Source organism: Polychytrium aggregatum, assembly GCF_025602895.1.
Source record: "Polychytrium aggregatum strain JEL109 chromosome Unknown BJ171scaffold_13, whole genome shotgun sequence".
In the NCBI taxonomy this organism is placed as follows: domain Eukaryota; kingdom Fungi; phylum Chytridiomycota; class Chytridiomycetes; order Polychytriales; genus Polychytrium; species Polychytrium aggregatum.
This window is the reverse complement of record NW_026516215.1, coordinates 423,216-446,936: the sequence shown is the minus strand read 5'-3', so window position 1 is coordinate 446,936 and position 23,721 is coordinate 423,216. Positions and strand designations below refer to the sequence as shown.

The 23,721-nt window shown below is 54.3% G+C and overlaps 8 protein-coding genes across 8 annotated transcripts; 4 read left to right on the top strand and 4 right to left on the bottom strand.

Moving 5' to 3' along the window:
* Nucleotides 1-325: 325 nt before the first annotated feature.
* BJ171DRAFT_499828 (uncharacterized protein) lies at nt 326-1,120 on the top strand. The gene is made up of 2 exons (XM_053110511.1): nt 326-657; nt 948-1,120. The coding sequence occupies exons 1-2, from the start codon at nt 388-390 to the stop codon at nt 960-962; spliced, it is 285 nt and encodes a 94-aa protein (XP_052967905.1). The 5' UTR covers nt 326-387; the 3' UTR covers nt 963-1,120.
* On the bottom strand, nt 1,121-4,000 carry BJ171DRAFT_499823 (uncharacterized protein). Its single transcript, XM_053110510.1, has 9 exons — nt 3,739-4,000; nt 3,372-3,490; nt 2,945-3,059; nt 2,746-2,865; nt 2,386-2,500; nt 2,170-2,294; nt 1,898-1,963; nt 1,706-1,793; nt 1,121-1,562 (listed from the first exon to the last, which is right to left on the bottom strand). Exons 1-9 carry the CDS (start codon nt 3,923-3,925, stop codon nt 1,547-1,549), a joined length of 951 nt encoding a protein of 316 aa, XP_052967904.1. The 5' UTR covers nt 3,926-4,000; the 3' UTR covers nt 1,121-1,546.
* BJ171DRAFT_499818 (uncharacterized protein) lies at nt 4,001-5,758 on the bottom strand. The gene is made up of 5 exons (XM_053110509.1): nt 5,461-5,758; nt 5,313-5,347; nt 4,962-5,072; nt 4,647-4,828; nt 4,001-4,567 (listed from the first exon to the last, which is right to left on the bottom strand). Exons 1-5 carry the CDS (start codon nt 5,708-5,710, stop codon nt 4,393-4,395), a joined length of 753 nt encoding a protein of 250 aa, XP_052967903.1. The 5' UTR covers nt 5,711-5,758; the 3' UTR covers nt 4,001-4,392.
* A 177-nt stretch (nt 5,759-5,935) lies between these two features.
* BJ171DRAFT_499815 (rab-GTPase-TBC domain-containing protein) lies at nt 5,936-12,170 on the top strand. The gene is made up of 19 exons (XM_053110508.1): nt 5,936-6,140; nt 6,415-6,490; nt 6,652-6,700; nt 6,815-6,907; nt 7,050-7,151; nt 7,270-7,475; nt 7,704-8,380; nt 8,589-8,635; nt 8,739-8,819; nt 9,006-9,045; nt 9,143-9,235; nt 9,339-9,405; nt 9,500-9,642; nt 9,736-9,784; nt 9,909-10,067; nt 10,193-10,209; nt 10,359-10,421; nt 10,513-11,687; nt 11,866-12,170. The coding sequence occupies exons 1-19, from the start codon at nt 5,995-5,997 to the stop codon at nt 12,048-12,050; spliced, it is 3,468 nt and encodes a 1,155-aa protein (XP_052967902.1). The 5' UTR covers nt 5,936-5,994; the 3' UTR covers nt 12,051-12,170.
* A 254-nt stretch (nt 12,171-12,424) lies between these two features.
* BJ171DRAFT_499811 (eukaryotic mitochondrial regulator protein-domain-containing protein) lies at nt 12,425-14,756 on the bottom strand. The gene is made up of 4 exons (XM_053110507.1): nt 14,150-14,756; nt 13,468-13,851; nt 13,105-13,284; nt 12,425-12,808 (listed from the first exon to the last, which is right to left on the bottom strand). Exons 1-4 carry the CDS (start codon nt 14,570-14,572, stop codon nt 12,701-12,703), a joined length of 1,095 nt encoding a protein of 364 aa, XP_052967901.1. The 5' UTR covers nt 14,573-14,756; the 3' UTR covers nt 12,425-12,700.
* A 155-nt stretch (nt 14,757-14,911) lies between these two features.
* BJ171DRAFT_499806 (WD40-repeat-containing domain protein) lies at nt 14,912-19,242 on the top strand. The gene is made up of 14 exons (XM_053110506.1): nt 14,912-14,958; nt 15,139-15,216; nt 15,394-15,608; nt 15,749-15,827; nt 15,930-16,172; nt 16,343-16,509; nt 16,983-17,077; nt 17,211-17,330; nt 17,510-17,637; nt 17,739-17,858; nt 18,098-18,291; nt 18,465-18,633; nt 18,735-18,954; nt 19,045-19,242. Exons 2-14 carry the CDS (start codon nt 15,147-15,149, stop codon nt 19,154-19,156), a joined length of 1,932 nt encoding a protein of 643 aa, XP_052967900.1. The 5' UTR covers nt 14,912-14,958; nt 15,139-15,146; the 3' UTR covers nt 19,157-19,242.
* On the bottom strand, nt 19,046-22,620 carry BJ171DRAFT_613804 (uncharacterized protein; the record flags this gene model as incomplete). Its single annotated transcript, XM_053115306.1, has 13 exons — nt 19,046-19,582; nt 19,727-19,789; nt 19,916-20,190; nt 20,345-20,431; nt 20,510-20,683; nt 20,791-21,019; nt 21,097-21,177; nt 21,288-21,315; nt 21,402-21,598; nt 21,747-21,841; nt 21,983-22,082; nt 22,220-22,375; nt 22,504-22,620. 13 exons carry the CDS (start codon nt 22,618-22,620, stop codon nt 19,451-19,453), a joined length of 1,734 nt encoding a protein of 577 aa, XP_052967899.1. The 3' UTR covers nt 19,046-19,450.
* Nucleotides 22,621-22,970: 350 nt separating this feature from the next.
* On the top strand, nt 22,971-23,489 carry BJ171DRAFT_499804 (uncharacterized protein). Its single transcript, XM_053110505.1, has one exon. The coding sequence runs from the start codon at nt 23,050-23,052 to the stop codon at nt 23,302-23,304; it is 255 nt and encodes an 84-aa protein (XP_052967898.1). The 5' UTR covers nt 22,971-23,049; the 3' UTR covers nt 23,305-23,489.
* Nucleotides 23,490-23,721: the final 232 nt, after the last annotated feature.

Below are 23,721 nucleotides of genomic sequence, written 5' to 3'. Positions count from 1 at the left end.
AAGCCAGAAAGTGACTGTCCCGTTTCTTTCTGGATAGACTGTAAGTATCTTGTTCATTTCGACAGTGGATGCCGGGTCGCCCATATTCTGGGCAGTCCACTTCGGGGTTGCCATCCCTCTTGGGATGGTCGATGGGAGGTGTTTGACTCCCTTGTGCAAAGTGTGTGTGTGTGACGGCGAGAGGCTTCTCGCCTTCCCTCGGGGGTCTCTCGCCAGAGACTGCTCTTCTCGCCGACCGAGGTGGCTCCGAGAGCGCGTTTTTTCGTTCTCGCTCATTTTATTAACAAGAAATTTTTTCATAGTGTCCAGCCCATCGCACCCATCGCACCCATCGCACCCGTCGCACCCGTCGCTCTCTCTCCTCTCCAAGCACCATTTTTGCATGCCATGGCCCGGCGCTCGCTCCCCGTGCTGATCACTGCCCTTGTTTGCCTCGTGCTCGCTTCATGCGTCGCTGCCGACCGCTACGTGGTCGTCTTCCGTTCTGGCAGCCTCGCTGACGAGATTTCGGAGGCCTCCGCCAAAGTCGTCGCCAGCGGCGGTTCCGTCGTTCGCCGCCTCAAGGTTCTCCCCGCCATCATCATCGATTGCGATCCCTCCTTTGCTGAAAATACCATCCAGAACTGGCCGTCGGTTGACTACATCGAAAAGGACGAGGCAAGTTGTGCGCTGGGTTGCCTGATAAATCGAGGACCGTGGTCTTTGATTCCCTTAGCACTCGAACACGACCCGCTGCCCTCTGTTCCGAGGGGGCGGCAGCGATGTGCGCTATAGAGGCATGCGATCCTGCCTGTATACCGTTGACGAGTGCATCTCGGGATGGCTCTCTTTTGGCCCCGACCTTTAGGCCGTCTCGTTTCGCCGCCCGCTCTCCATGCACTCTGATTCCATCATTGACCGTCTTTGACACTCTTTTGATTCCAAATCATGAACGCCATGCACTGCAGGAAATCTCTGTGTAGCGTTGTTCAGCCATCGGGTTGTCGGCCATCTCCGGCAGCTGCGGATTCCGCGTGGCTTTCCAACACATCCAACACGAAGCAGGACACCCATTTTTGAGTGTCGATTGGGGACTTTCTCTTGATATGAATACACCGATCCACCATGATCAAACAGCGTGTCAAAGGAGACTGATGTTGTGGTTGCCTTTGGGAATGCCTCGTGCAAGGGAAGGAGGATGCACAAAGTCCACGGATCTTGAGATTCCCTGGACTTTGAACGGCTCCGCCACTAACACAGACGCCCAAGGCCCAGAACACATGGCAGGCGACTCGGTCGATCCAACGATTCGGAGGTCGAGAAACTACAGAGCTGCCCGAAGGGTCGAATGCATATTGCATCCCAAGACTATGCTTCCCGAGCCAACAGCAGGCAGTGGTTGGCGCACGGCAGAGCGCAAATTGGCACCGCTCCGTCTCGCTCCAAACATGCTGTATTTCCGCATTGATCAGATCGGATTCCCTGAATACACCGCTCCAGTCGACGGTCACCTGCCATCATCGAGCCTGCATATGCACCGCTCTGCTGCACAAGATGAAAATGGCATCTATCCCAGCGCGATCCTGTGTGGGTATAGCAACACATCAATGTATTGTTCATTAGCAGCGACGACGGCGAAACTCCAAGGTTCCCCAGCGCTCTGTCCAACGATCCTGAAGAACGCAAGGCCCCGAATCCTGAATAGCTGCGTTTGCCTAACACCTACCTGGGGGCCCCTTTGTTCAGCCCATCAAGCAGCATACATGACTTGCACAGCTTGTTGCTTGAGATATATCCACAGCGTTCGCAGTTGCCTGAGCAAACACAATCGCTGTCGTGGTCAGCACTGGTGATCTTTGTCGCATCGACACCCGAGTCGATGCGGTGCCGCTGAGGCAAGCGCGACCAATAAACATACTTTGGACAGGCATCTTGGATTTAACTTCCTCTCGCAGCTCAAAGGCTTCTCCAGAGTGGATAATGTCTACATCCACATGCCGTACACACAGCCATTTCCTCCGCAATTAGCATAAAGCCAGTGCCGTAGCGAAGCCTGCTCGTTTAAGGACTTGGAAATGGCGTTGTTTCCTTCGATAGAATGCTTGCAGTTGCTCGATTGCGTCGATGCATGCACAAGGCAGATCATGCTCGTCATGGCAACCTGCGCTCCACCCTTCCTCGCTCACTCACCAAGAATCGCACTTGGTCGAATCGATTCGAGATCTTTGAGAAAGACACGGGCGTATCCTCTGTAGGCATTCGGTGAGTATGTGCACTCGGTCGAGAAGTAGTCGAGCTTCTTGTAATAGGCATACCTAGGTACGACGGCGCATAAGCAGTGTCAAGGTGCAGCCCCAACACCAGCGGCGGCCGAGAGACAGACAGATGGGCTCGCGAGCGCCATACATCACAATTTCCTTCTCGTATGTGTATTTGAAGGGCTTGGACCTCGGTATCGAGTCATCCGTTAGTGTCTTGATGGCCGTGCATCGCTGCAGTCGGGCAATGTCGCCGCGAAGGACTGAAGGACGGTCGTAGGTCCACGCCGTTTCGAGCTATCAGTATTTGAGCACCCCACGAGTGCTGTATGTACGTGTTCGTAAAGGCTCCCTCTTGCCGATCGCATCCATATCCACCCCTCGTTCATTCGATTCTTGTGACGCAGAGTGCAGCACAAGTCGGTCGTGCTGCGGATGGCCAGGATACAGCTGTGCCAACTGCTCTGACGACGCAGCAAATGTCAGCGTGTCTCAAAGCGATCCTTACTGTTCATCAGAACGGTTTCGGCAATGTCGTCGGCATTGTGTCCCGTCACAATATGATCGACTTTGAGCATGGCGGCTCCTCGGTCAAGCGCCTGCCGTCTAAAGACACCACAAAATGTGCCTGGGTCAAGGGGATTGATTAGAGTCGCTGTTGCGAGAATGAATCCGATTGCTCTCGACGAGCACGAACCGTTCCTTACAGTTGTTTTTCAAACCGACTTCCTCCACAATCTGGTCCATCGTCCAACCATAGAGTTGTTCATACGACACAATCAGCAGGGGAAGCTGATACTGCTCCTTGTTTCTCTTGACGGTCTGTGGATGTTGAGTCATTGTGGATGTTGAGTCATTGTGGATGTTGAGTCATTGTGGATGTTGAGTCATGATCAAGATCACAGCCATTTCGTCAGATGCGTCGTGGTAGTATCGGCCTGGGTGACCATGTGGAGTAATGCCGTGGCGGCAGGCCTGCAGTAGGGAAGCCTCCTGGCAGATAGAATGAACTACCACTCGAGGCGACTGATTCAAGGACAGCTTGTGTTGGCCGGCACCTGCATCGAGCAGTCGGTTCTGTGCCTGAATCGGTGACGATAGCGCCGCTGGGACATCTGAATCCCGGATCCTCACCTCGAGCGAGTCGTCTCGATAGCCATTGATGCCCTCATCAACAGACAACAGGAAGAGCTCGAGTCCATAATCATATCGCTCATTCAGGGTTTTCATGACATGAGCGAGCACCGTCGAGTCTAAGACCGATGCCGACGAGCGCATACGGGGTCACAGTATGTTGCCAAAGCTCGATATTAGCAACAGCGTGTCACGAGAGCCACAGACCTCAATCTCATCCACCAAAGATTTACATGCCCCCAGAGATCTGCATGCCCCCAGAGATCTGCATGCCCCAAAGTGGCTGCCTCCAGGCCGTGTTTGGGTCTCGGCGGCCAACGGATCGATCCACTGCAGCCCAAATCGTCAGATCTGAGACAGCACCCACCTTTGCCTCCGGATGCGCCAATGGCAACCTTGTCTCCACGAGCAAACAGGTTATTGTCGACGATGGCTTCGTGGATCTCGGTTTCAAATACGGTGTAGAAGCACTCTCGACAGAGCTGCTGACCGGTCTTGGGCCGTTTCAGGACGGCTCGTTCGGCGGAGCATATCACGCAAATCTTGGGTGCCATGCTTTCTGATGGATCGACGGTTCCTCGGTGTCTGGCTTTCGGCTGGCTGCAGTCGGTGGAATGCGACCGAGCGGAACAGCAAGCACGCTGGGTCAATCGGCTTGAACGGGCTCGGTGCCGGATCAGCCGAATGGCACGTGACCCATCCCAGACGAAGCAGGCGGATGGAATGATGTGGCGCTGGTCCGCGCTTGTGCCGCTGCTGTGACGCATGCACCCGGCCGATGAGATATCGATCGCAGCGATGTCGGAATATTGGCCGGACCGGCGCCATGAGACGGGCGCTCCGGGAGATGATTCAACCCACTTGGTCGTTGTTGGCCGTGCTTTTCCCGAAAGCAACAGTGTGCTGCCTTGTCTTTCAACGCTGTCGCCTTGGAAAGCGGACCAATGATTCTCTGGAATCAAATCCTGTTTTTGCATTGGGTCGTTCTATTGGCCCTGGTGCATATGTCTCAGCGGGCACATCACAGCATCGCCAGTAGGGCAAAGGCGCTGTAGAGCAGGCCGACAGGATAGGCCACCAGGAGCTGCTGCTCCTTCATGCGTAGCACCGTAACAAACATGAGGGAGGCCGAATACGTGCACCAGAGAACCGACACGCACGTCAAAGCGAATCCGATGATGCCGAGGCCAAAGCCGCTGCCGTTGGAGATGTAGAGCAAGCCAGAGTCAGAGTATGCGGTGGGATGCAACCGTCTGCTCCTGGAAGGCTGCTCACCTGAGCTGGAGAAGGGCTGTGCTTGAGCTCAGCAGCACCATCGGCAGCAAACAATATCCAAGAACGCTGGTTGCTCTCGAAACGTCGATGCCGTCGGTGCTCATTAGGTTGAGGATGACATACATCGAAGCGCAGCCGAGCATAGCAACGCCGTAAATGTATCCAAAGTGAAGCTTGCCCGACTGTGTCCAGGCGAGGCAGGTTAATCGGGAATACGCTGACGCCAGCGGCCGGAAACGGAGCTTTGCTTGCAGGGTCTGGGCAGCCCTGCGTCGGCCGTCAAGACAGCTAACGCTTGAGAAGCTGTCTACATACCAGCAGCAAAAAACCGCCAAAGAGCCCGAGGAAAATGAGCGGCCCGGCCAAATCGGTATCGTCCATGATGTGCTGATCGACGTTCGTGAAGGGGTTGAGAACCGTGAGGCTCTGAGACACCATCGGAGACCATAGCGAGGCCGTTTGAGGTATGGGCAGCAATGCCGAATCGAGCGAATGGGAGAAATGGGGATAGACGAGGCGGATGTCGTCAGAATGAGGCGCTGCCTGACGTGGGCCCCTTGCCAAATGCGCCGCTCTGTGGTCGAGTCTGGGAAGCTGGATGTAGGGACCTGCTACCCTCACACCTCCTGAAAGGTTTTTGATGGGTGCACAATGATTGGTACGCACCTTGTTCTTTATATGCTCAAAGTTGATTCCAAGCTCTGATAAATCGTTTAGCGCCGGCGGCATGGCCAAGAGGTGAGCGACATGGTTCAGAGGTGAGCAGCATGGTTCAGAGGTGAGCAGCATGGTCAAGAGCTCTCGGCAAATGTACCTTCGAGCAGAGGCGGCTCCCCAGCCAGACCACCAGTTCCAAAAGCTGATCTCCAGTCAAACTCGGACGGCGATGAGGAGTGCATCCGCGAGGCCTGGTTGTAGGACTGTTGCTGGATCGAGTGGGCGTATGAGGATGAATAGGAGGCGCCGGAGGGCTCGCCATAGCTGAATTGGGTAAACTGCAGCGAGTCCTCCTGGCCACCGGCCGAGTACGACTGGTACGGATTCTGGTCAAAGAGAGCCGACATGTCGGGACGCTGCTGCTGGCGACGCTGCTGGCGACGCTGCTGGTGATGGATGGGCGACAGCGATTTGACCCGAAAGGCGAGAGGGAAATGCAAGGGAGGCGTGTGCGGCACACTCGATCCGGCTGCAGCATTCGATCCGGCTGCTCTCGTATCTGCTCTCGCGAGGCGCCTCTCGCTATCCTCTCGCACCTCGCTCGCTGGGCTTGTTGCTTCCAACATCGGCGCTGGCGATCGTGGGCGGCACCCCCTCTGCCCTGCCGAATCCGACCCGCCACGAGCCCGCCATGTGGGTGGTTCCAACGCCCACGGACATCACGCCGTCCGCCTACTGGGAGGCTCTCAAAGAAAACGAGCTCTTCATACTGCAGAAGCTCAAGGAGCAGTCAAACGGAGCCCTGTGGAAATCGGTCTTATCGACCATCCAGAATGTGTAAAGCCCGTCCTTCGCGTTCTGCCCGGTGCTCTGCTTCCATACCCCTGGCATCGCGCCCGGGGCTTGATGCCTTGTTTCTCAAGAGTCTGCGGGCCGTCTGCTCAGCATGCAGCTCGCCGGCATCTGTGTCGTGCACTGCCTGGTCGCTCGATTCATCGCAGCTTCCATCATGTCACGGTGCAGCTTCCGCTCGCTTCAAAAGGCCGCTGGAGCTTGTTGCTGCGATGCTCACAGTCTGGGTAAACATGCGTTCAAAACAATAACCCTGCAGGTTCGACACCAAGCAGCCTCCGTTCCGAATCATCCTTCGGAGTGCTGAGAGTAGCGACACTGGCTATCTTGTAGCCGTGAGTACTTGACCTGTTTCGATGTTGCTGCCTCTCTGGCAACCTATCAGCCAGCATCGCGAACAGACGGCGACGGAGGCTCTGCTGTTTTGGCGGTGCTCGCTCCAGACGCTCTTTAGGGCTGTGTCGATATCCAATGCTCATATCGTTATTCGATTTAGACGGCCGACACGCTGAAGCTTATCGAGCAAGATTGGGCCTGGGTCGTTGGTATGCCCCGTTGTCGAAGTTGTCATCTAGACCGTGCCTTGGCTGTATATTGATGACGGTACGGCGCCAAGACGAACTCATCATTCCGCCACATTGTCTACCTCTGCAATCCAGCTACGCTCATGCCCGAGCTTGCTGAGCTCGAGGATCCTCTCGACAAGGAAGCCTTTGCTGTCTCCAAGTTCCAGTCACTCATCACAAACACAGGTCAGTCCCAACAGCGCTCTTCGTGTGTTTTCGATGGTACCATGGATTTGCGCAATTCAACGGGCAGTTCCTCACCCCAGCCGTGCCTCAATCGTGCTCTTCTCCACACCTCTTGCGCTTGTCGTCCATGCATGATATGCAGAGCAAGACACGGACGAAAAATCAACCGATGCCAAGTTCCGGGCAGCCTCGAGGGCTTGGCGGCAAACCTTCCGTCTGCCGGAATCCGAGCGCTTGGTCAACTGTAAGTGGTGCTACAGTTATATTGCTCCCGCGCCGCTCAAGCCGGTGGTAACGTATCGTCCTCCGATCGAGGATAACTTCAAGTCGCCCATCTAATCCAGACTCCGTTGGTATTCCAGTCTATTCATGTGCGTACCACAAGAAGCTGACCAACCAAGGCTGGATGTACGTCTCCATGTCCTACATTTGCTTCTACTCGTTCATCTTTGGGGTTGAAACCAAGGTTGTTATTGAGCTCAAGAGCATCGAGGAGCTATCGAAAGATACCTCAAGGCGGGGTGTCTTTTCTGACGCCATCAAGATTGTGACCAAGAACAAACAGGAGGTAGGGTCCCCGTGTGCCCTTCGTATGTGCTTTGCGGCCATCACAGCACTGCTAAGCTCGGTGGTCGCATTGCCTGGCTGGCTTCCTGATAGGCGGATGCTGTGCACCGATACGCTTTGGCGAGAATTTGATATATGCCCTTGATGATCAGCTACCCGACTGACCCCCCTTCGTCGTGCTTCTTGTGCCCCGGCCCACTTCGCAATCATAACGCGCCACCCCAACTAGCACTATTTCTCCAATCTTTTCAACCGCGATGAAACCTTTGAACTGCTTGAGCATGTGACCAATCTTGCCATGCACCGTCTTCTCAAGAGCACTACAACCGATCCTGCCCCTGGATTATCCTGGGAAGCTGCCGATGACAGCTCGCAGCTGCTACCATCCAATATGGGCGCCCCTCCCGGCTCATCGCAGCCTTTGAAGCAGAGCCTCAGTGCCCAAAAGCGCAACCAAAAGTTCCAGGCTATGTTTAATCTTCCGCCAGATGAGCAGCTGCTTTCAGAAATTCAGGGTAGCTGCACGATCCCAGGAGTTCAAACTACGCTTTCAGGCCAGATCTACCTTTCGGAAATGTTCTTGTGCTTCCAAACCACGACCAAAAACCAGTGCCAGCTCGTCATCCCTTTCTACGCAATCAAGCGAGTCGAGCGCATCAGCTCACAGACCTCGACGATTGCAATCACCCTTTGGCATAAGCTCAAGCTTCTCTTCCAGATGGCCAGCGACAAGAAAAGCTCGGACGCCTTCTGCGACATCCTCAAGGAGAAGCTCCAGTATCATGTCCATCTCATGAAGCTCCTGAAGCCCTTTTTGCTCACATGTTCTTCCGAGGATCTGATCAACAATCGCGAGATTGTCCGTGGTGGCCTTGGTCTCAAATTTGGCTACGTCGAGCTGAAAAAGTAAGCGTGGACGCCAAGTCATGCCCGACGCTGCACCAACACCCGGGGTTTGCTTGTTTGAGCAATACCTCGCACCAGTATCACACCTGGCTTTCCGACCCGCTCGGTCTGTAATGGTAGAGCTTCGGTCATTCTCATTGAGATGCAGGGAGCCGCTGACCGATACCTCGCACCATTTTGGCATTGCTCTTGCCGTACGCCCACGCAGGGTCAAGGAACGGAACAAGATCAAATTCTGGCTCGCATACTTCAATGGTATGTGAATATGCTGCACATAGCATCGGTACTTTGGTGGAATCGATAAAACTAACATGTCACACTGTCATTATCTCTTTTCTTTGTGCTGGACAACACCCAGAGTTCGGCCGCAATTTGACCCTCATCCGCCTTCCGACGTTCATCAAGTTGGTTCGGGTCGGACTTCCCAATACACTCCGAGGTATGACGGTCGCTTGCCAAGAGCCTCGTTTGGAACAGTGGTGGTTGACTGAAATTTGGACACTCCACTCTCCTGTTTCGTCGACGCCTCGGTAACGTATCCATGTGTTGACTTTGGTGATTAATCATACTCATGGAATGGTATGTCGTCAATGTTGCCCTGCCGGTTGGTGCTTTACATATCAAGGCGAAATCTGGGAGGTCTCGAGTGGAGCAATCTACAAAAGGTAGTGGTGTCGTTCCCTCTCATCGGAGCATTCTGGTTGATTACTGTCGACCTGGGTTTGAGTCTTGTGTCAGTGTGGTGACGAGTGGCTCTTGTAGATATATCAACAATGGCTACTACGAGCGCCTGCACGAAGAAAATGCCGGGCGAACATCCATTTCGACGGAAGAGATTGAGAAGGACTTGAACAGGCAAGTCTATATGCTCCCTGTGGCTTCAGCGATACCCCAAATCCAGGCGTCATCCTGTCGACTGGCTCGAGTCTTTCCGTCGCTGATAGCGACCGCCACCCAGGAGTCTACCCGAGTACAGTGGGTACCAAAATGAGGAAGGAATCAGCGCCCTGCGTCGAACGCTCTATGTGAGTGCGCTTCTGAGGTGTCATCCTGGATCGTGGGCTGGTACTATCTCGATTGAAAGGGAACGCAGCTCACTACAACCTATGATGCCCACAGGCGTACTCGTTCCACGACCCCGAACTTGGATACTGTCAAGCTATGAACATTGTCGCCAGTGTGCTTCTCATCTATTTGACCGAGGAGCAGGCGTTCTGGGTTCTCACGGTGCTTTGCGATAGCTTTTTGCCTGGGTACTATAGGTACGATGACTCAGCGTAATCCAGCGGCCTGATCAGAGGAACAGCCTTGCCCTGTTTGCTTGTGTTGTCAACCATCTTTGCATTTCCCACTAGCGTCAACATGGTCGGCGCCGTGGTCGACAATCAGGTGTTCGAAACACTGGTCGGTTTCTATTCTGGATGCAGCTCATGATCGAACAAACGCGCCACCCGCCCTCATTCACAGCTGCCAGGTCCCTTCTCGCTCCAAGGCACAGAGCCCATACTGACGCCGTGACTCTGCGCAGGCTGCAAAGTACATGCCAATGCTTGCCCAGCATTTGAAAAAGTACGAGATTCAACTCTCGGTGGCGTGTCTGCCCTGGTTCTTGAGCCTGTACATCAACTCGCTCCCGCTCCCGTTCGTACTGAGGATCCTGGATTGCTTTTTCATGGAAGGTCCCAAGGTATTTGCCTCAAATGAGGTTTACCAATGCCCAGCGTCTTCTTTCCCCTTGAATGCGAGTAAAACAAACAAACAAAAAAGTCGCTGACTCGATTCCGCTCTTCCCTCAATGCTTGGTGGTATCAGGTTCTCTTCCAGATCGGGTGAGTAGTCTCGTTACAAATGGATTGGCAAGTCAATCCAAGTTGTTGGAGCACCGCCACCTCCTCAACTAAAATCGACCATCGTCCCCTCCCACATACGCACTTTTCTCCATCAACCACACCGATTCTGACAAACGATAAACGTGCAGCTTGGCTATCCTCAAGACCAACGGTGATGCGCTCCTCAAAGCTCGCGACGAAGGGGAACTCATGTAACTATTGCGGTGCCTTGGCAGCCATCTTGATGCACGTCGTAGCTGACCACTAAGTCTTCTTGCACCCGCATCTGTGACCCCACTGTAGCAATGTGTTCAAAGGCTACTTTGCTCAGCTTGGCGAAGTCGTGGCATCATCCGACGGATCCGCAAAGTCGATGACCAAGTTCAGCCACCTGATACAGACGGCGTACCGAGAGTTCCAGATGATCACCCATGACATGATCGTCGATCTTCGCAAGACCCATCACCTCAAAGTCGTTCACGGGTTGGATCTCTACGCCAAGCGGAGTGTCATTCGCAATCTCAACTCGACCTCCAGATTCACCAAGGACGAACTCCTGTTTTTGTGTGATCAGTACTATTCCATCCAGTACTACGAGACACAGCAATCTCAAAAATCGAGCGATCGTCTTGATCCTAATCAGTTTTGCCAGTACCTCGGTCAGGTCGCCGCCTGGGCCGCCAACCTGGAAGAGGCACAGTATCGCGACCGGCCCCTGGTCGGAAAGGCATTCATGACCAGCATGTTTCACAGGCTTTTCGACCGCAACGGCGATGGGTTTGTTGATTTTCAAGATATTGTGATTGGCCTTGGAAAGATTATCCACTCGGATCTGATGGGGAGGATCGATCTGTTCTTTGCGATCCACGACGACGACGGCGACAATGTCATCTCCAAAGAACAAATCATCCACCTTTCCGAGTCATTGCTCTTCCTCTTCCGTCTCGAGGAAGGCGACACTCATCTCAACTCCGTCTCCAATCTGCTGAACGTTGCTTTTCAACTCAACGCTGATGCCGCCAACTCTGAGACACCGCTTTCGGAGACCAACTTCTCGATTCCCATTTCGACGTTTCGGGAGCTTATCTTGGGCGATACCCTCCTTACGGACTATTTTGATACAGGCTTTGCCCAGACCTTTGTCCTCCACGAAACCACAAAGACCACCGTCGAAGTCACTCGGGCGGTAGGAAAGGAAATGATGGAGGCTCTGTGGAAGGGTGGTCTCCAGTGGACAACCCGAACCCGGGGCCGTTCGAAGAAAGCCAGAGGCGCAGCGAGCGCTGCCGCTGCTGCAGGCTCAGAGAGCACGGCTGGCTCCAAAGACGCCGATGCAGCTCCCGCCGCTACAGACGCTACCGACGCTACCGATGCTCAGAAGCCCGACGCCGCTGGTGAAGGCGATGAAGACGAAGAAGAGGAAGACGACGAGGACGACGAGGACGAGGAATATGAGCACGGCGATCTGTTTGCAGAGGGTTTGTGTCTGATTCTTGCTGCCAATGGCTGATGCGGCATCTGCCTGGGATCGGATCCTTAGCAGATATACGCTTTCAACAACCTGAGAGGGTGGGGTAAAAGCGCGGCTGCAGCTGCAACTGCTGACTAATTTGTTTTCTGTATCATTGTCCCGTCCTAAATCGCGGTTATCGCCAGCCGAGAAACTCATTGTCGAGATCAACAGTAGCCCGATGCCGAGCCGTTCTGCATCTCCAACGCAGAAGGTGATTGACAACATCAACAATAGCCCTATGCCGAGCCGACCTTCCAGCCCCACACAGCAATTCTTGGAAGACATCAACAGCGCAAGCGTCCCTGCCAAGGAAGATAAGGACGCGTAGTAGTTGTGTCAGAGTCGGTGCGACTGATCATGCGAACGCCCTCGGCCGTGTCGAAGCCAATCTGCTTTGAGATCGGAGGCTGTTGGTCTGTTGTCTAAATATACTGGTCATACAATGAAACAAGTCACCCTGTTTGAAGCAGGGCTGTCGCTTTTCCTGGACGTGGATATACATTCCTCCACCGGAACCAGGCAATATTCTCGATGGGACTGACATTGTGGTTGCCTTGGGAATGCACCGTGGAAGTAGGAGAGAGATAGGTATCGAGCCCATGGAGGCTCAGGTTCGCCGGGTACCATGGGCAGCTCCCCCACCATCGGAGTCACAGAGCCCACATCGGCCTTCAAGCCACTCGCCACGCTGAAGGCAGGATTGGGCTGTGAAAGAGCGTATATGAGCCCCGTCGTATTTCTGTGCACGAGCAGGATCTGGGCTTGCTCTGATCATATAGGCGCTATTTGTGGGATTTCTATCGCGAGCAAGCGATAGAGTGTATTCGGGACTGCGCTTCTCAATGGAAGCCTGTCGTCAATTGATAGCATCATTGGTAGTAATGGGTCGATGAGTCTCCGTCAGGAGGCGGCATTCAAATACATGCGATTTCTGGAAACTAGGCGCCCGCTCTTTCCTGGAAAGCTAAAGTGCCTCGTCTATCCGATGACAGCATACTTGGGCTTCTCGTTGCGCTTCTGGAACCTTTCGACGTTGGTAAGGGGGCGAAGTTCTCCGTTCTTTTGTCGAATAAAGAGTTGTTGCTTCTGTTGTACAAAATAGCGAAGGGAGCGAGCCCATGTGGCGTTGTCAGCAAAGACCCTTGCAGCTGCCACAAATATAGTCGGCTGTGCAATGGAGCCATCCTCTGATCGGAAGCAGGCGCCTTGGATCCGTAATTGCAAGGTCGCGATAGCGGAGAGGCAATTCACTTCATACAGTTGAAGTGTTCGGGCGGCGAAAATACACACTGCAGTGCGCACTGGAATAGCACAAGCAACGACGTCGACCAACAACAAGCTCTCGGTTGTGCTCAGACATGGAGATCAATGTGGACTCATACCAGAGGATCAGATGAATCCGAGATCATGAATGCAAATTTGGATTGCACTCGGTTGGAGGACGCGATCGTCTCAACAGGCTTTTCAGCAGGCGGGTCGAGCTGCAGGATCTTGCCATCGTGCTGCTTGACTCGATCGACCATCTTGGAGTACGGATCCTTTTCCATGATTACGGCTGCTTCCTGAGGACGTAGACAACAAGAACAAGGGCGAATGTGCGAATGTTAACGATACAAGCTGATTGGTGGACAGTATGGCTTGGGGTACTCCGATGGCTGCGCTTATTCTGGTCGATTTCTGGCCAGCCATGGTTGACGCGCAGATCGATGTGCGGCTTATCCAGTGAGTGCAGCAAGATGACAAACCTCTGGCGAAAATGACTCCATTTCATCAACGAGGCGGAAGAAGGGCCGGCTGTTGTCCGAGGCCATGAATCGGAGGGGCTCGCGCCGAGGGCGACGGGCATTCGCGTTCGTTGATCGGGCAATGGTCTGGGAGCCCAGGTAAGACTCCATACCCTCGGTCAGATTCGTCTGTGGGGTCTTTCCTTCCTGGATCATTTTGGCCTCCAGAGCTTTCAGTCTCAGGATGGCCTCGACTCGAATGATCGAAAGCCCGAACTGGACACCCAGAGATCGTGGTGTGTTCTTTTTCGGGTCGGCTCGGAAGAGCTTGTAGATTTCCTGTTTGGTTGCCTCGGCAACCGGCGGCTTGGGTCTGAACAGCGGATTCATCGGGAACGGGACGGGCTGGGGCCGATGCAGCCACCACCAAATGACGGGTCGTTTGGGAGTTGGTTTTGATCAGTAAAATGATCTTGGGTAGACGTCAGCTACGGTCGATATCCCAACTCAAGCACCATGGAACGGCCTGGTTGTGATCCCAGAGACCATGGCCAAGTGGATGTCCAATAGGCCACATGGAAGCTGACACCGATTCGGGCAGCATTACGTAGATGCAGTCCCTCGGCCGCGGCAAGGTGCGATCGGCAGCGCGACTATGGCACAATGCGGAAGCGCTGCTGTACAAAATGGAGGAGACCCTTACCGACTTGCCGCCCTGGCGCACGTTCGCTCCAACAAACGCTGGTGGTCCGCGAGTGTACTGATACAGTCCTCGGTTCTCAATCAGCCACTTCTTTGCCTCCGCGAATGGGCCCTCGATAGGGCCGAGAGATTCAACAAACTCTTTATGCGTTTGAAAGGTGGGCTCGGCGGGGCGCTCGATTTCTCCATCGCGGCTGGCTGGTGCATCGGCTTGGGCTCTGTCTTCTGCTTCTGTCTCGGCTGTCGCAGCGACCGGCTGTCCCACAGCATCAGACTTGGCTGCCTCAAAGCGAGCTGAAGACGTCGAGAGCATGCGAATCGGTGTGCTTGCTTGGATGGCTCTTGCCCAGATGGGCCTTGGCACGAGCTTGGCAAAAATCAGACTCATCCTGCGGGGGACAAGCATGGAGCACAGCGATGCCATCAGCACGGCGAATCAACAGCATCCACAGCGCGATGCGGAACTGTCGGCCGGGTGTGACGAGTAGCCTGTGTCGGCTTCTGTTGACTGGGATGCTGGCGCACCTGGATCGGGCTGGATCTGGACTGGATCAGGGCGATCCCGCGGGTACTTGGCTGGATGTTCTGGGAAAGCGGCCAGAGATCGCCAACAGACCCGTTTTGCCTTTTGCGCCCATGCGCAGAAAATTTTCGTTGCGCCGGGTCAGGTGGGTGTCACGGGAAGATGCAGCCCGCCCGGTTTGCTTCCGCCTGGTTTCTCGCACCCAAAACCACGGCGCGGGCTGGCCAGGACTCGCTCTGTTGCCGATCAGATCGTCCAAGGGCATCCCCCCGGAAACCACTGCACATGTATGCTCAGCGGCGGCGCCGTGTGCCTGGGGCACGATTGCAGCCACGATCAGCCACTTTCAGCTCCGCTGTGCTGCGTCCACTGCTGAACACCGCTGTCTGTTTCCCGATGTTTGTCACTGATGTTCGCCCTGATGATTGTCCCTGGCATCGGCTGGCCGATGGCTGCTTCGGTCTCAGATCCCAACATGGCCTCCGAGGCTGCCTCCGACAACGCATTTCTGGACCAGTTCGTAGCAAACTATCTCAGAGCTCGAGGCAAGGACAGGGGCAACCTGTGAGGCTGTGCTTGACTCCATGATCCGACCCTCAGCTTCGATATCCCAAAACCAAACCAAACCAAACCAAAGCCAAAACCAAAATCAGCCCAGTCGGCTCTGATATGTCCGAAGGGAGGCATCTGTGTCCAATATGCTTATTTATAACTGTCCGCAGGGTTTAAACAGGCCGAGGTTGCATTCAAGCAAGATGCCCAAATCAAGCCGCTCGGATCTTTAGAGCAGCCGCCCTCCAAAGATGGTATTGCTTCGATCTCGATTCCCGATCTTGTGGCATTTTTCAATGAGCGAGAGTCGTCCGATCCTGCGGCGTTTGAGTCAAGTTTTGGGCAGCTCCGGCGATGGGTCGATGAGTCCATCGACAAATACAAGGTAAGCTGACCCGTGAAGCCTCGCTCATCGTCCGGTAAAGCCGTGCGCGATCACAGTTGTTACCGGTGTGGCAGTCAAATTGCCGAGATTAAATGCTTGTGAAAATATCCCATCTGCGTCTTGCTCGGGTTGTCTATCAGACTGAGCTTCGCAAGATCCTCTTCCCGGTGTATGTGAACTTTTACCTCGATTTGATAAGTCGCGGGCTGGGGGACAAAGGTAGGGATTGAGATGGTCGAGGCTCTGCACATCGTGCATAACGTCGACGACCCAGTATCCGCCATTCTCCTGAGACTGACCGTGTCGGTTCTCGTGCGGAAGCTCGCCATTTCCTCGATGCGTTTCGCTTGGATTTCATTGAGGAGCACGGACAGGATATTCAGCGGCTTTCCTCGATCTTGGAGCCACACCACATTCAGGAGAATGAGTTTGCTCAGCTATTCAGAAAGTCCAAGTACACTGTCATCCTGAGTCGCTATTCGTACGAGCTCTTGATTGCGTTCCTTCAGGACAACAAGCTGTTTTTGCTTCTGAGAATTGTGAATCAGCACATCAACATTCAAGGTGAGACCTTACACACACTCTTATACATTCGATGGACCTTGTGTACCTTGATGATTATGCGCGGCGATATCGCTTGGGTCTCGTGCTTCTGGAGTGGGATCACGGCGTGGTGGCCGTTCGCTCTTTGGCAAGTAACCAACTGTGGCGACGCCAACCCTCGGTCCAAACAGCAACCTCGGACTATCCCACGCTGACTACTGAGGAAATCCCTGAGATTGGCATCTTGACCGAGTCTGTGGGTCAGTGGAGCCAATTCAACAGCCAGCCCGTGCTGCTTGGCGAATTGCCTTCGGACGCGGCACTATTTGCCGAAATCGAGAAGGCTTGCAAAGACGAAGTAAGAGTCAAGGCCGCATAGAGGCGATTGCATAGAGCGAGGGAGTGTCGGCAACATTGGTTAATCCAAGCAGAGCGAGTCTATCGGAAGCACGATCGATGTGTCCAATCAGCACTGGCGGATGATTCCCCAATGGCTCGCCCATGGATGGAGCCGCATAGCTGCCGCGAAGACGTCGCTAATTGATACTGATCGCCCGACCCTGCCCGAACAACGACAACGACAACGACAACGACAACGACAACGACAACGACAACGACAACGACAACGACAACGACAACGACAACGACAACGACAACGACAACGACAACGACAACGACAACGACAACGACAACGACAACGACAACGACAACGACAACGACAACGACAACGACAACGACAACGACAACGACAACGACAACGACAACGACAACGACAACGACAACGACAACGACAACGACAACGATAACGATAACGACAACCGACCAACGCAGTCGACAGATGCTGCTCTCAAAGACGCCTTGATGAAGATCAAAAAGGAGGCTGCAAGCGATTCTCCAGCACGAGATGCTATCCCACTGCCTCCTCAGTGAGTAGGATCAACCTCTTCGGAGCCATTTTCCGCCAGTGACGGAATATCGCAGTTGTAGGTCTAGCTGTACGAGCCCAATCTGATGCCGATGCTGTGTGAATGGTTTGCCTTCGCATCACACTCGGAACAGGCGCTATCATGAGCTTGCCAAAGAAGCAAAGGAACTCCAGCTTCTTCGGAGCGCCGTCCGGACTGCCCCCGCAAGCTCGATATCGATCTGCTCGTACACGTTCCACAATACCTTCAACAGGTTCGATGCTCCACAGCTTCGTTTGGCGCAGCTTCCAGCTTGTCGCTCTGGTCGACGCCTTGAGTCGTCGGATCGGGCACCGAGATATGCATTATTCACCACAGAGCTGGCAGGCGAACGTCTCGACACCGTGGTCATCCTCGAACTGGCCCAACTAACGGTATGTACGATTTACCCAGCCTGACATCAATCGGTATATCTCAGGACAGCCGCATGGTGGCTGCCGGATTCACCGATTCAGTAATCAAGCTATGGGATCTTGAAAACGACTCCAAAAACGTCCAGCCGGTATCTACTGAAGATGGGGGTAAGTGGATCTGCGCACAATCGGCTGCCGAATGCCATCGAAATCAATCGTAGATGACGATCGCGTTCCACGGGCCTTGCTAATGTGGCTCTGTTTGCTAGCCGAACGATCGCTCTCTGTCAAGCAATACCGCAGGCTAGTTGGGCACTCAGGGCCAGTCTACGCATGTAGCTTCAGCCCGGATACCAAGTATATAGTTTCAGCTTCAGAGGATCGCACGGGTAGGCTGGGATGAGTGGATCGAGGGAAAGACACGACTCGATCCAGGTCGATGGATGGTGTCCGACAAGCCGTCGATTACAAGGCATCGTTCTGCCCGAGCTATCTCCGAGAACTTTGTCTCGTTTGTGGTTTACATACGACGAGCTCCGTTCACTTGGATAGCAGTGATTAGTCCCTGCAGGAAGAGTATCGGTACAGCGATCGGTGATCAAGAACTCATCAATTGATCTGTCCCCAGCTCGCTTGTGGAGCACAGAGATCGGCACAAACTTGGTTGCCTATCGCGGCCACAATTTCCCAATCTGGGATGTCGCTTTCAGTCCCGTCGGATTTTACTTTGCAACGGCCTCCCATGACAAGACCGCTAGGCTTTGGAGCTGTGATCACATCTACCCCCTGCGCGTGTTTGTTGGACATCTCTCTGATGTCGATGTAGGTGTCGTTGGTGCGGGAATCGTGAGTTGCCATGGGACGGCGTGCAGACACAGCGATATACAAGAGCCTGCGTGCTCTTTGCCGATCATTTCGGAATCGACCGGAAGCCTCTGGCGCTGATAAATGCGTCCGTGGCAACACGACTGACGCCCCTTCCTTCCTTTCGACAGGTGGTTCGATTTCATCCCAACAGCAACTATGTGTTCACAGGCTCGAGTGACAAAACTTGCCGGATGTGGGACATCCAGACCGGGAGCACTGTCCGTCTGTTTTTGAAACACTCTGGGAGCGTACTCTCTATGGCAGTGTCGCCAGACGGCCGCTCACTCGCTTGCGCTGGTACGGTTTCCCCCTGCATCGACTCGCGTGTTCCCGAGCCTCAGTAGATCGTCGAAAGTCGGCTCACACGATTCATTTTTCACCCTTCCTTCTTCGATCAGCCGACGATGGGACCATCGCACTCTGGGATATTGCTTCGGGCCGGCGCATTAAAACGCTTATCGGTCACACCCAGCCCGTTTACAGTCTCTGCTTCAGCACCGACAACCATTCGCTTGTGTCCGGAGGCGCCGACCGAACAGTGCGACTCTGGGATGTGCAGACATCGGAGGCCGATTCAGCGATTTTGAAGAAAGAGGCCACAAACCAGCGGGCCAAATTGTGAGTGCTATGACAGTGACTCGATGAGTAGCCTGCAGGAGCCGCCTCGGCATGTAGCGAGGAGACTAATCACTTCCCTTTATCTTGCAGCGGCCCGATTGTATCGCCAACGTCCACATACGTGACAAAAAAGACGACGCTTCATGCGTTGCAGTTCACCCGCCCAAATGTCCTTATGACTGCCGGTGTTTTCTCTCAATAAATCAGCTCGCGATGCCGACTGTGTGTGACAGTAACTGCAAACGACTGGGGGTATCATACGACCAGCAACACCAACCACCACAAATAGCTGTGAGCCATGTATTCCGCATCCCCCAGCTAACCGCAAGCCTTTGCGAGTTACCATGCATGGAGATGGGGTGTGGTAAATCATTTGCTATTGGGATAACTCGTGCCGCAGCCGAAGAACAAGGGGCTATTCGAGTCGTCCATCCTCCGAGGATATGGGAACTGGATCATGTGGTGACAGCGTGCCGAGTCGGCAATACTCCTCTACCTAAACAGCGACCGGTTCCAGGGTTTGTCGCTCCTGGCTATGTTGGAGTCGAATGACCTTTGCTTCGGATACCTCGAGCTGCTGATAGAGCTGTTTCAAGCGAGCAAGTGGCCCAAGAAGGTTGATTTCGCTCTGAGGGGGGGGGATACGCGAGCGCCATCACAGGCGAGTTAAATACACAACAATCCAAGCAAATAGGGTCAGTATCGGCCTGGTTAGTGGACAAAGCCAAGCTATTGAAGCCGAGCGCATTCTCATCATCATGGGTGAACGAACCTTTCCACCATGTGCTGCGCCGAGAGGCTCGTTCTGGTGCAAGACCGGGGTCGGTGGCGTTGTCTGTGCAGGAAGAGAGGGTGGTGGTGGTGGTGGAGGACTTTAGTAACAGAAACCAAATGGGCCATCGTGCGCGACTGGGCAGGTAGCATGGATGCTACATGATGGCAACGGCGAGACCATATATACATTATCTGTTTGCATTTCCCGGCTTTCCGTGAGTGGCTTGGGCTTCCTCTCACTTAGGAGCGCATCAATTTCCGAGCGATATTTTGATATCTCAGTGGCCATAGTCTGGCGCAGCTCTTCCCACTCCCGTTCGGCTTCGATATATCCGCGCTGCTCAACTTCGAGGCGGGCCTTGATCGACGACATGTCCGCCGATTGATGCTCGGCTAAAAGCGACAGCTCTTTGTTTTGGATGCAAAGAGATTCCCAGTCGCGCGAAAGGTTTCTGACACCCCCTGTGGCATGGAATGACGTCCGTGTGAGCAGGGGCAAGGCGCAAGCGGAGCAAAATGGCCTTGTGCTGAGAACAGGTGCGCGTCACGAGAAACCGAAACTGATGGCGATGTATTTGGAGGAATGCAGAACGTATCATAGCTATCGCCGACCTACCTTCACAAACATCAATCTGGGCCTGAATATCGGTCAGGGATGTGGATTGGGTGGCCACTTCGGAGAGCTCAACGATATTGACTGAGCCTATGGAGATGCGATCCGACGTGCAGGGTCAATGACCGGGATCATGTCGCGTGCGTTAGCGGTGGCGTGGATGGCTACCTGCAGGATCCATGAGGCTATTGAGGATCAGCTCGATGTCAAATTCAGAACTTTCATCGACACTCTTGTAGTATCGCCAGTAACGAGAAAGGTCGCTGGTAGTATACACGAGGCGGATGAACGAGAGCTCGATTCGCTTTTGGATCGCCGTGTGCATTGTAAGAGGAGCACTCCCTTGCAGCAAGGAACGGCCGATGGAGGTCAGTGGGAGCCCTGGTTTTACGCAGCCAATATCGACAAGGTCGGGGGTTTGTGGGGTTCAAAGAGAGGATAGCGAATACCTAATAGCTTCACAGACTCGATGATTGATTCGTATGTTCGACAAATCAGGCCGACACATGAGAGTATCGAGCTCGACCAGGAGTTTGGGCGGATGTGTTTTGAAAAGGCCGCGTGGTGCGCAGTGTTGGCATAGTGCACAATCTGCAGTCCGATCTGGAGCGCGGGAAGCCCCTCAGGCCAGGTCTTGAAAGACGTCTTTGTCCATTGTGGCTGTACCTGGGAGCTGGGCTGAGCCAGTCGAAATGGCTAGGTGAGCGCTAAAGCGAGAACAGATTCAGTAGAGACTGGGAAGCTGGGTCACTCACCTTGTAGATTTGGTAGAAAACGCTGGTGTATCTGTGGATTTTATCGGTAAACTCCTCCAGTGCTTGGCACCAATTGGCAATCTATGAACAAAGGTAACCCGCGGTGTTGGAGTTGGGTAGCGCTACGCTTGAAGTGATCGATCGGACAGCGCTAGTGTCCGGCATTGGATCAGGGCAAGAGTCAAACTCACATCGGGGCTTGCCGTCATTATTCTCGATCTAGACGTTGGCGCGATGAGTTATGCAAGTTAGCTACAAAGCTGCATCGACAACTCGGATGCGATGGTACAGATATCGTTGCGTACTGGGCTTTCCGGCAGTTTTCGGCGTTGATGAAGGCGATCGTGAGGCTTTCCAGCCGGGTGCTAATAAGGCGCTGGAGTGAGTTGTACTGATCCAAGAAGGATGTCGCCTGGGTTGACGACTCCTCAAGGGTTGACTGGAGCCGCAATGATGTGGATTTGAGCTTCTGATTCTCTGTGTCAATGATTTGCGATTCTTTCTACACCATGATGTTCATATCGTGGCGGAAGAGGTCGAATGGGTTGGGTGCGGTGAGATAGGCGCTCGACACAAAGCTCGACGAGACCGGCGCTGCACGGTACGCGGTCGGCGGCAAAGCCGATAGGCAATGAATCTATAGCACCTACCAACAAGCCGTTGTATGCGGTCGACATTTCGGCAATTTGAACCTCGAGCTGCTCATTAATGGTTGTCAGATCGGCAATTTTTCGATGGAGCTGCTCTGGAGACGGAATACAGGTGGCGAGTCGATTTATCAGCGCCAGCCATGGGGCGGTGGCATTTGCTTTTGAGCCGGACCGGCCCCGCTAGACCGAGCGACGCAGGAAGGAGCAAGGTGGAAACTAAGGATAAAAGCTCTTACCACTCTCAGCAATGCGGTTCGACAGTTCCTCGGAAAGTACATCGATTTCACGGCTGTCCTTGGGAGAGAGGGGCGTTGAGCGACGGAAGGGCAAGACAGCCTGGGTTGGGAATGCCAAGTTGAAGCCGAGTTGAGCTCGTGAATGGGTTATAGATAGAAAGTCGGTAGGTCTCGAATAGATCCGGCAAGGGCAGGTGGCGGCCCTTGACAGCCCAACCGCAGGTTTGCAATCCTCACCGACAGCGGCCGTTGGCCCTCGATTCTGAGGTTTTCGATTCGTTTTGCGAGAGCATCGTTGTGGTACTGCTGTAGATCGAGCTCTTGCGTGGTTTGACGCAGCTTTTCCTCCTTCTGCTTCAGCTGGTTAGCCAAGGTCTTGGAGTTGGTTTGCTCCTGTGGAATAGGAGGATCAGGAGGGTCGGCAGAATTGTCGTTGTGGGGAGGACGGACGAACCCGGCTTTCAGTGAGCCAGCCTCATCGGAATATCTGAATACGTCGGACCACTCCATCGGCCACCAACCTCCAGCAGTGCTTTCTTGAGCACCGAGTTTTGAGCCTTGAGCACAGAACGCTCTTGGAGGAGGGTCTTGTATTTCTCGGCAAGGTCCGAGGCCTGGTCCGGCAGAGCTGCACTCATCAGAACCGAGGGACGAGCTTGATGCGACAAGAGGTGGATGAAGTCGGATATTGGATGTGGCGAAGGCAGGAGCGACGAACTATGCGGCGGTCCAGGCGGCGGTTCAGGCGGCGGTTCAGGTGGCGACGATGTGCGCCAGATGATGTGCGCTGGGCGGGGAGCCTTTGATGGATGCAGATGCAGGACGAAGGTGCGAGCCAGGGTCGCGTGTGTGTGTGTGTGTACCTGTGCCGGTTCGATCCGGTGGCAGTGGTGTGGCGGGGAATCTGCACGCGGCAAGCGCCAAGCCCCACACGTGACAGAGGGCGGGTTTTCTGGTGTTTCGTGGCCAGAATGCCGACACTGGTTCGCAGCCAGATCCAGCGCATTTGCATTCCCGTTCGTCCATCCCGATCCCACAGCACAACACAACACAACACAAGCTGAGCCATGGGTCGATCTGTCTGGAAAGGCCCCTTCTTTGTGAAGTTCCCCCAGGTTGCTGCTGGCGAAGCAATCAAGACGAGCGCTCGGGCCTGCACCATTCTGCCGTCATATGTCGGCCGCAAGTTCCTGGTTCACAACGGCAAAGAGCACATCCCCGTGCTTGTCACCGAGCAAATGGTCAACCACAAGCTCGGGGAATTCGCTGCCACTCGGAAACCGTTTTCGTATCGCAAAGAAGAAAAGGGAAAGAAGAAGTAGCGGCGCCAAACGCATTCGACGGATCCAGTTCCTGCAATCGCGTAGACTCCCGTCCGTGATCGTGCGGCCACCCCCAATCCGTTTGCCACGCAGATCCTGGCCGCAGTTGTGCAGAGCCCAACCCCTCCCCGAATCGAGCCCTCGTAGGCGGCTTCCAATAAAGATCAACCCAGACATCCTCTCCATTCCAATCTCCGTCACAGTGCGGAGCGGTTCGGCCTTGAAGGTGTTTATTGATGTTGAATCCATCCGACACAAATCCGAGGGGGCGAGTTAGGATGTCATAACTAGAAGATATCGGATGCCTGACCGTGCACACCTGGCAGAGTTTCGGCTTTGACGGATTCGTGTGCCACCTCCAGGCATGGACTGGAGCTCAGGCCGAGAGCTCCTCGGCCTCATGACACCTGGCGTTCT

What these genes read in the sequence shown, in the direction of transcription:
- BJ171DRAFT_499828 (XM_053110511.1), top strand. Translation starts at nt 388, where the DNA reads ATGGCCCGGCGCTCGCTCCCCGTGCTGATCACTGCCCTTGTTTGCCTC.
- BJ171DRAFT_499823 (XM_053110510.1), bottom strand. Translation starts at nt 3,925, where the DNA reads ATGGCACCCAAGATTTGCGTGATATGCTCCGCCGAACGAGCCGTCCTG. An exon ending in TACGAGAAGGAAATTGTGAT is followed by an intron (nt 2,295 to 2,385) that starts GTATGGCGCTCG and finishes CGTCGTACCTAG; the next exon opens with GTATGCCTATTACAAGAAGC. An exon ending in TCGACCAAGTGCGATTCTTG is followed by an intron (nt 1,964 to 2,169) that starts GTGAGTGAGCGA and finishes ATGTGGATGTAG; the next exon opens with ACATTATCCACTCTGGAGAA.
- BJ171DRAFT_499818 (XM_053110509.1), bottom strand. Translation starts at nt 5,710, where the DNA reads ATGTCGGCTCTCTTTGACCAGAATCCGTACCAGTCGTACTCGGCCGGT. An exon ending in GGAGCCGCCTCTGCTCGAAG is followed by an intron (nt 5,348 to 5,460) that starts GTACATTTGCCG and finishes ACGATTTATCAG; the next exon opens with AGCTTGGAATCAACTTTGAG. An exon ending in TTGAGCATATAAAGAACAAG is followed by an intron (nt 5,073 to 5,312) that starts GTGCGTACCAAT and finishes ATGGTGTCTCAG; the next exon opens with AGCCTCACGGTTCTCAACCC.
- BJ171DRAFT_499815 (XM_053110508.1), top strand. Translation starts at nt 5,995, where the DNA reads ATGTGGGTGGTTCCAACGCCCACGGACATCACGCCGTCCGCCTACTGG. An exon ending in TGACCAAGAACAAACAGGAG is followed by an intron (nt 7,476 to 7,703) that starts GTAGGGTCCCCG and finishes CACCCCAACTAG; the next exon opens with CACTATTTCTCCAATCTTTT. An exon ending in AGTGGAGCAATCTACAAAAG is followed by an intron (nt 9,046 to 9,142) that starts GTAGTGGTGTCG and finishes TGGCTCTTGTAG; the next exon opens with ATATATCAACAATGGCTACT.
- BJ171DRAFT_499811 (XM_053110507.1), bottom strand. Translation starts at nt 14,572, where the DNA reads ATGGCATCGCTGTGCTCCATGCTTGTCCCCCGCAGGATGAGTCTGATT. An exon ending in TGCGCCAGGGCGGCAAGTCG is followed by an intron (nt 13,852 to 14,149) that starts GTAAGGGTCTCC and finishes CATCGGCCCCAG; the next exon opens with CCCGTCCCGTTCCCGATGAA. An exon ending in CGGATTCATCTGATCCTCTG is followed by an intron (nt 12,809 to 13,104) that starts GTATGAGTCCAC and finishes TTTGTACAACAG; the next exon opens with AAGCAACAACTCTTTATTCG.
- BJ171DRAFT_499806 (XM_053110506.1), top strand. Translation starts at nt 15,147, where the DNA reads ATGGCCTCCGAGGCTGCCTCCGACAACGCATTTCTGGACCAGTTCGTA. An exon ending in AGAAGGCTTGCAAAGACGAA is followed by an intron (nt 16,510 to 16,982) that starts GTAAGAGTCAAG and finishes CGACCAACGCAG; the next exon opens with TCGACAGATGCTGCTCTCAA. An exon ending in ACAAACCAGCGGGCCAAATT is followed by an intron (nt 18,955 to 19,044) that starts GTGAGTGCTATG and finishes TTTATCTTGCAG; the next exon opens with CGGCCCGATTGTATCGCCAA.
- BJ171DRAFT_499804 (XM_053110505.1), top strand. Translation starts at nt 23,050, where the DNA reads ATGGGTCGATCTGTCTGGAAAGGCCCCTTCTTTGTGAAGTTCCCCCAG.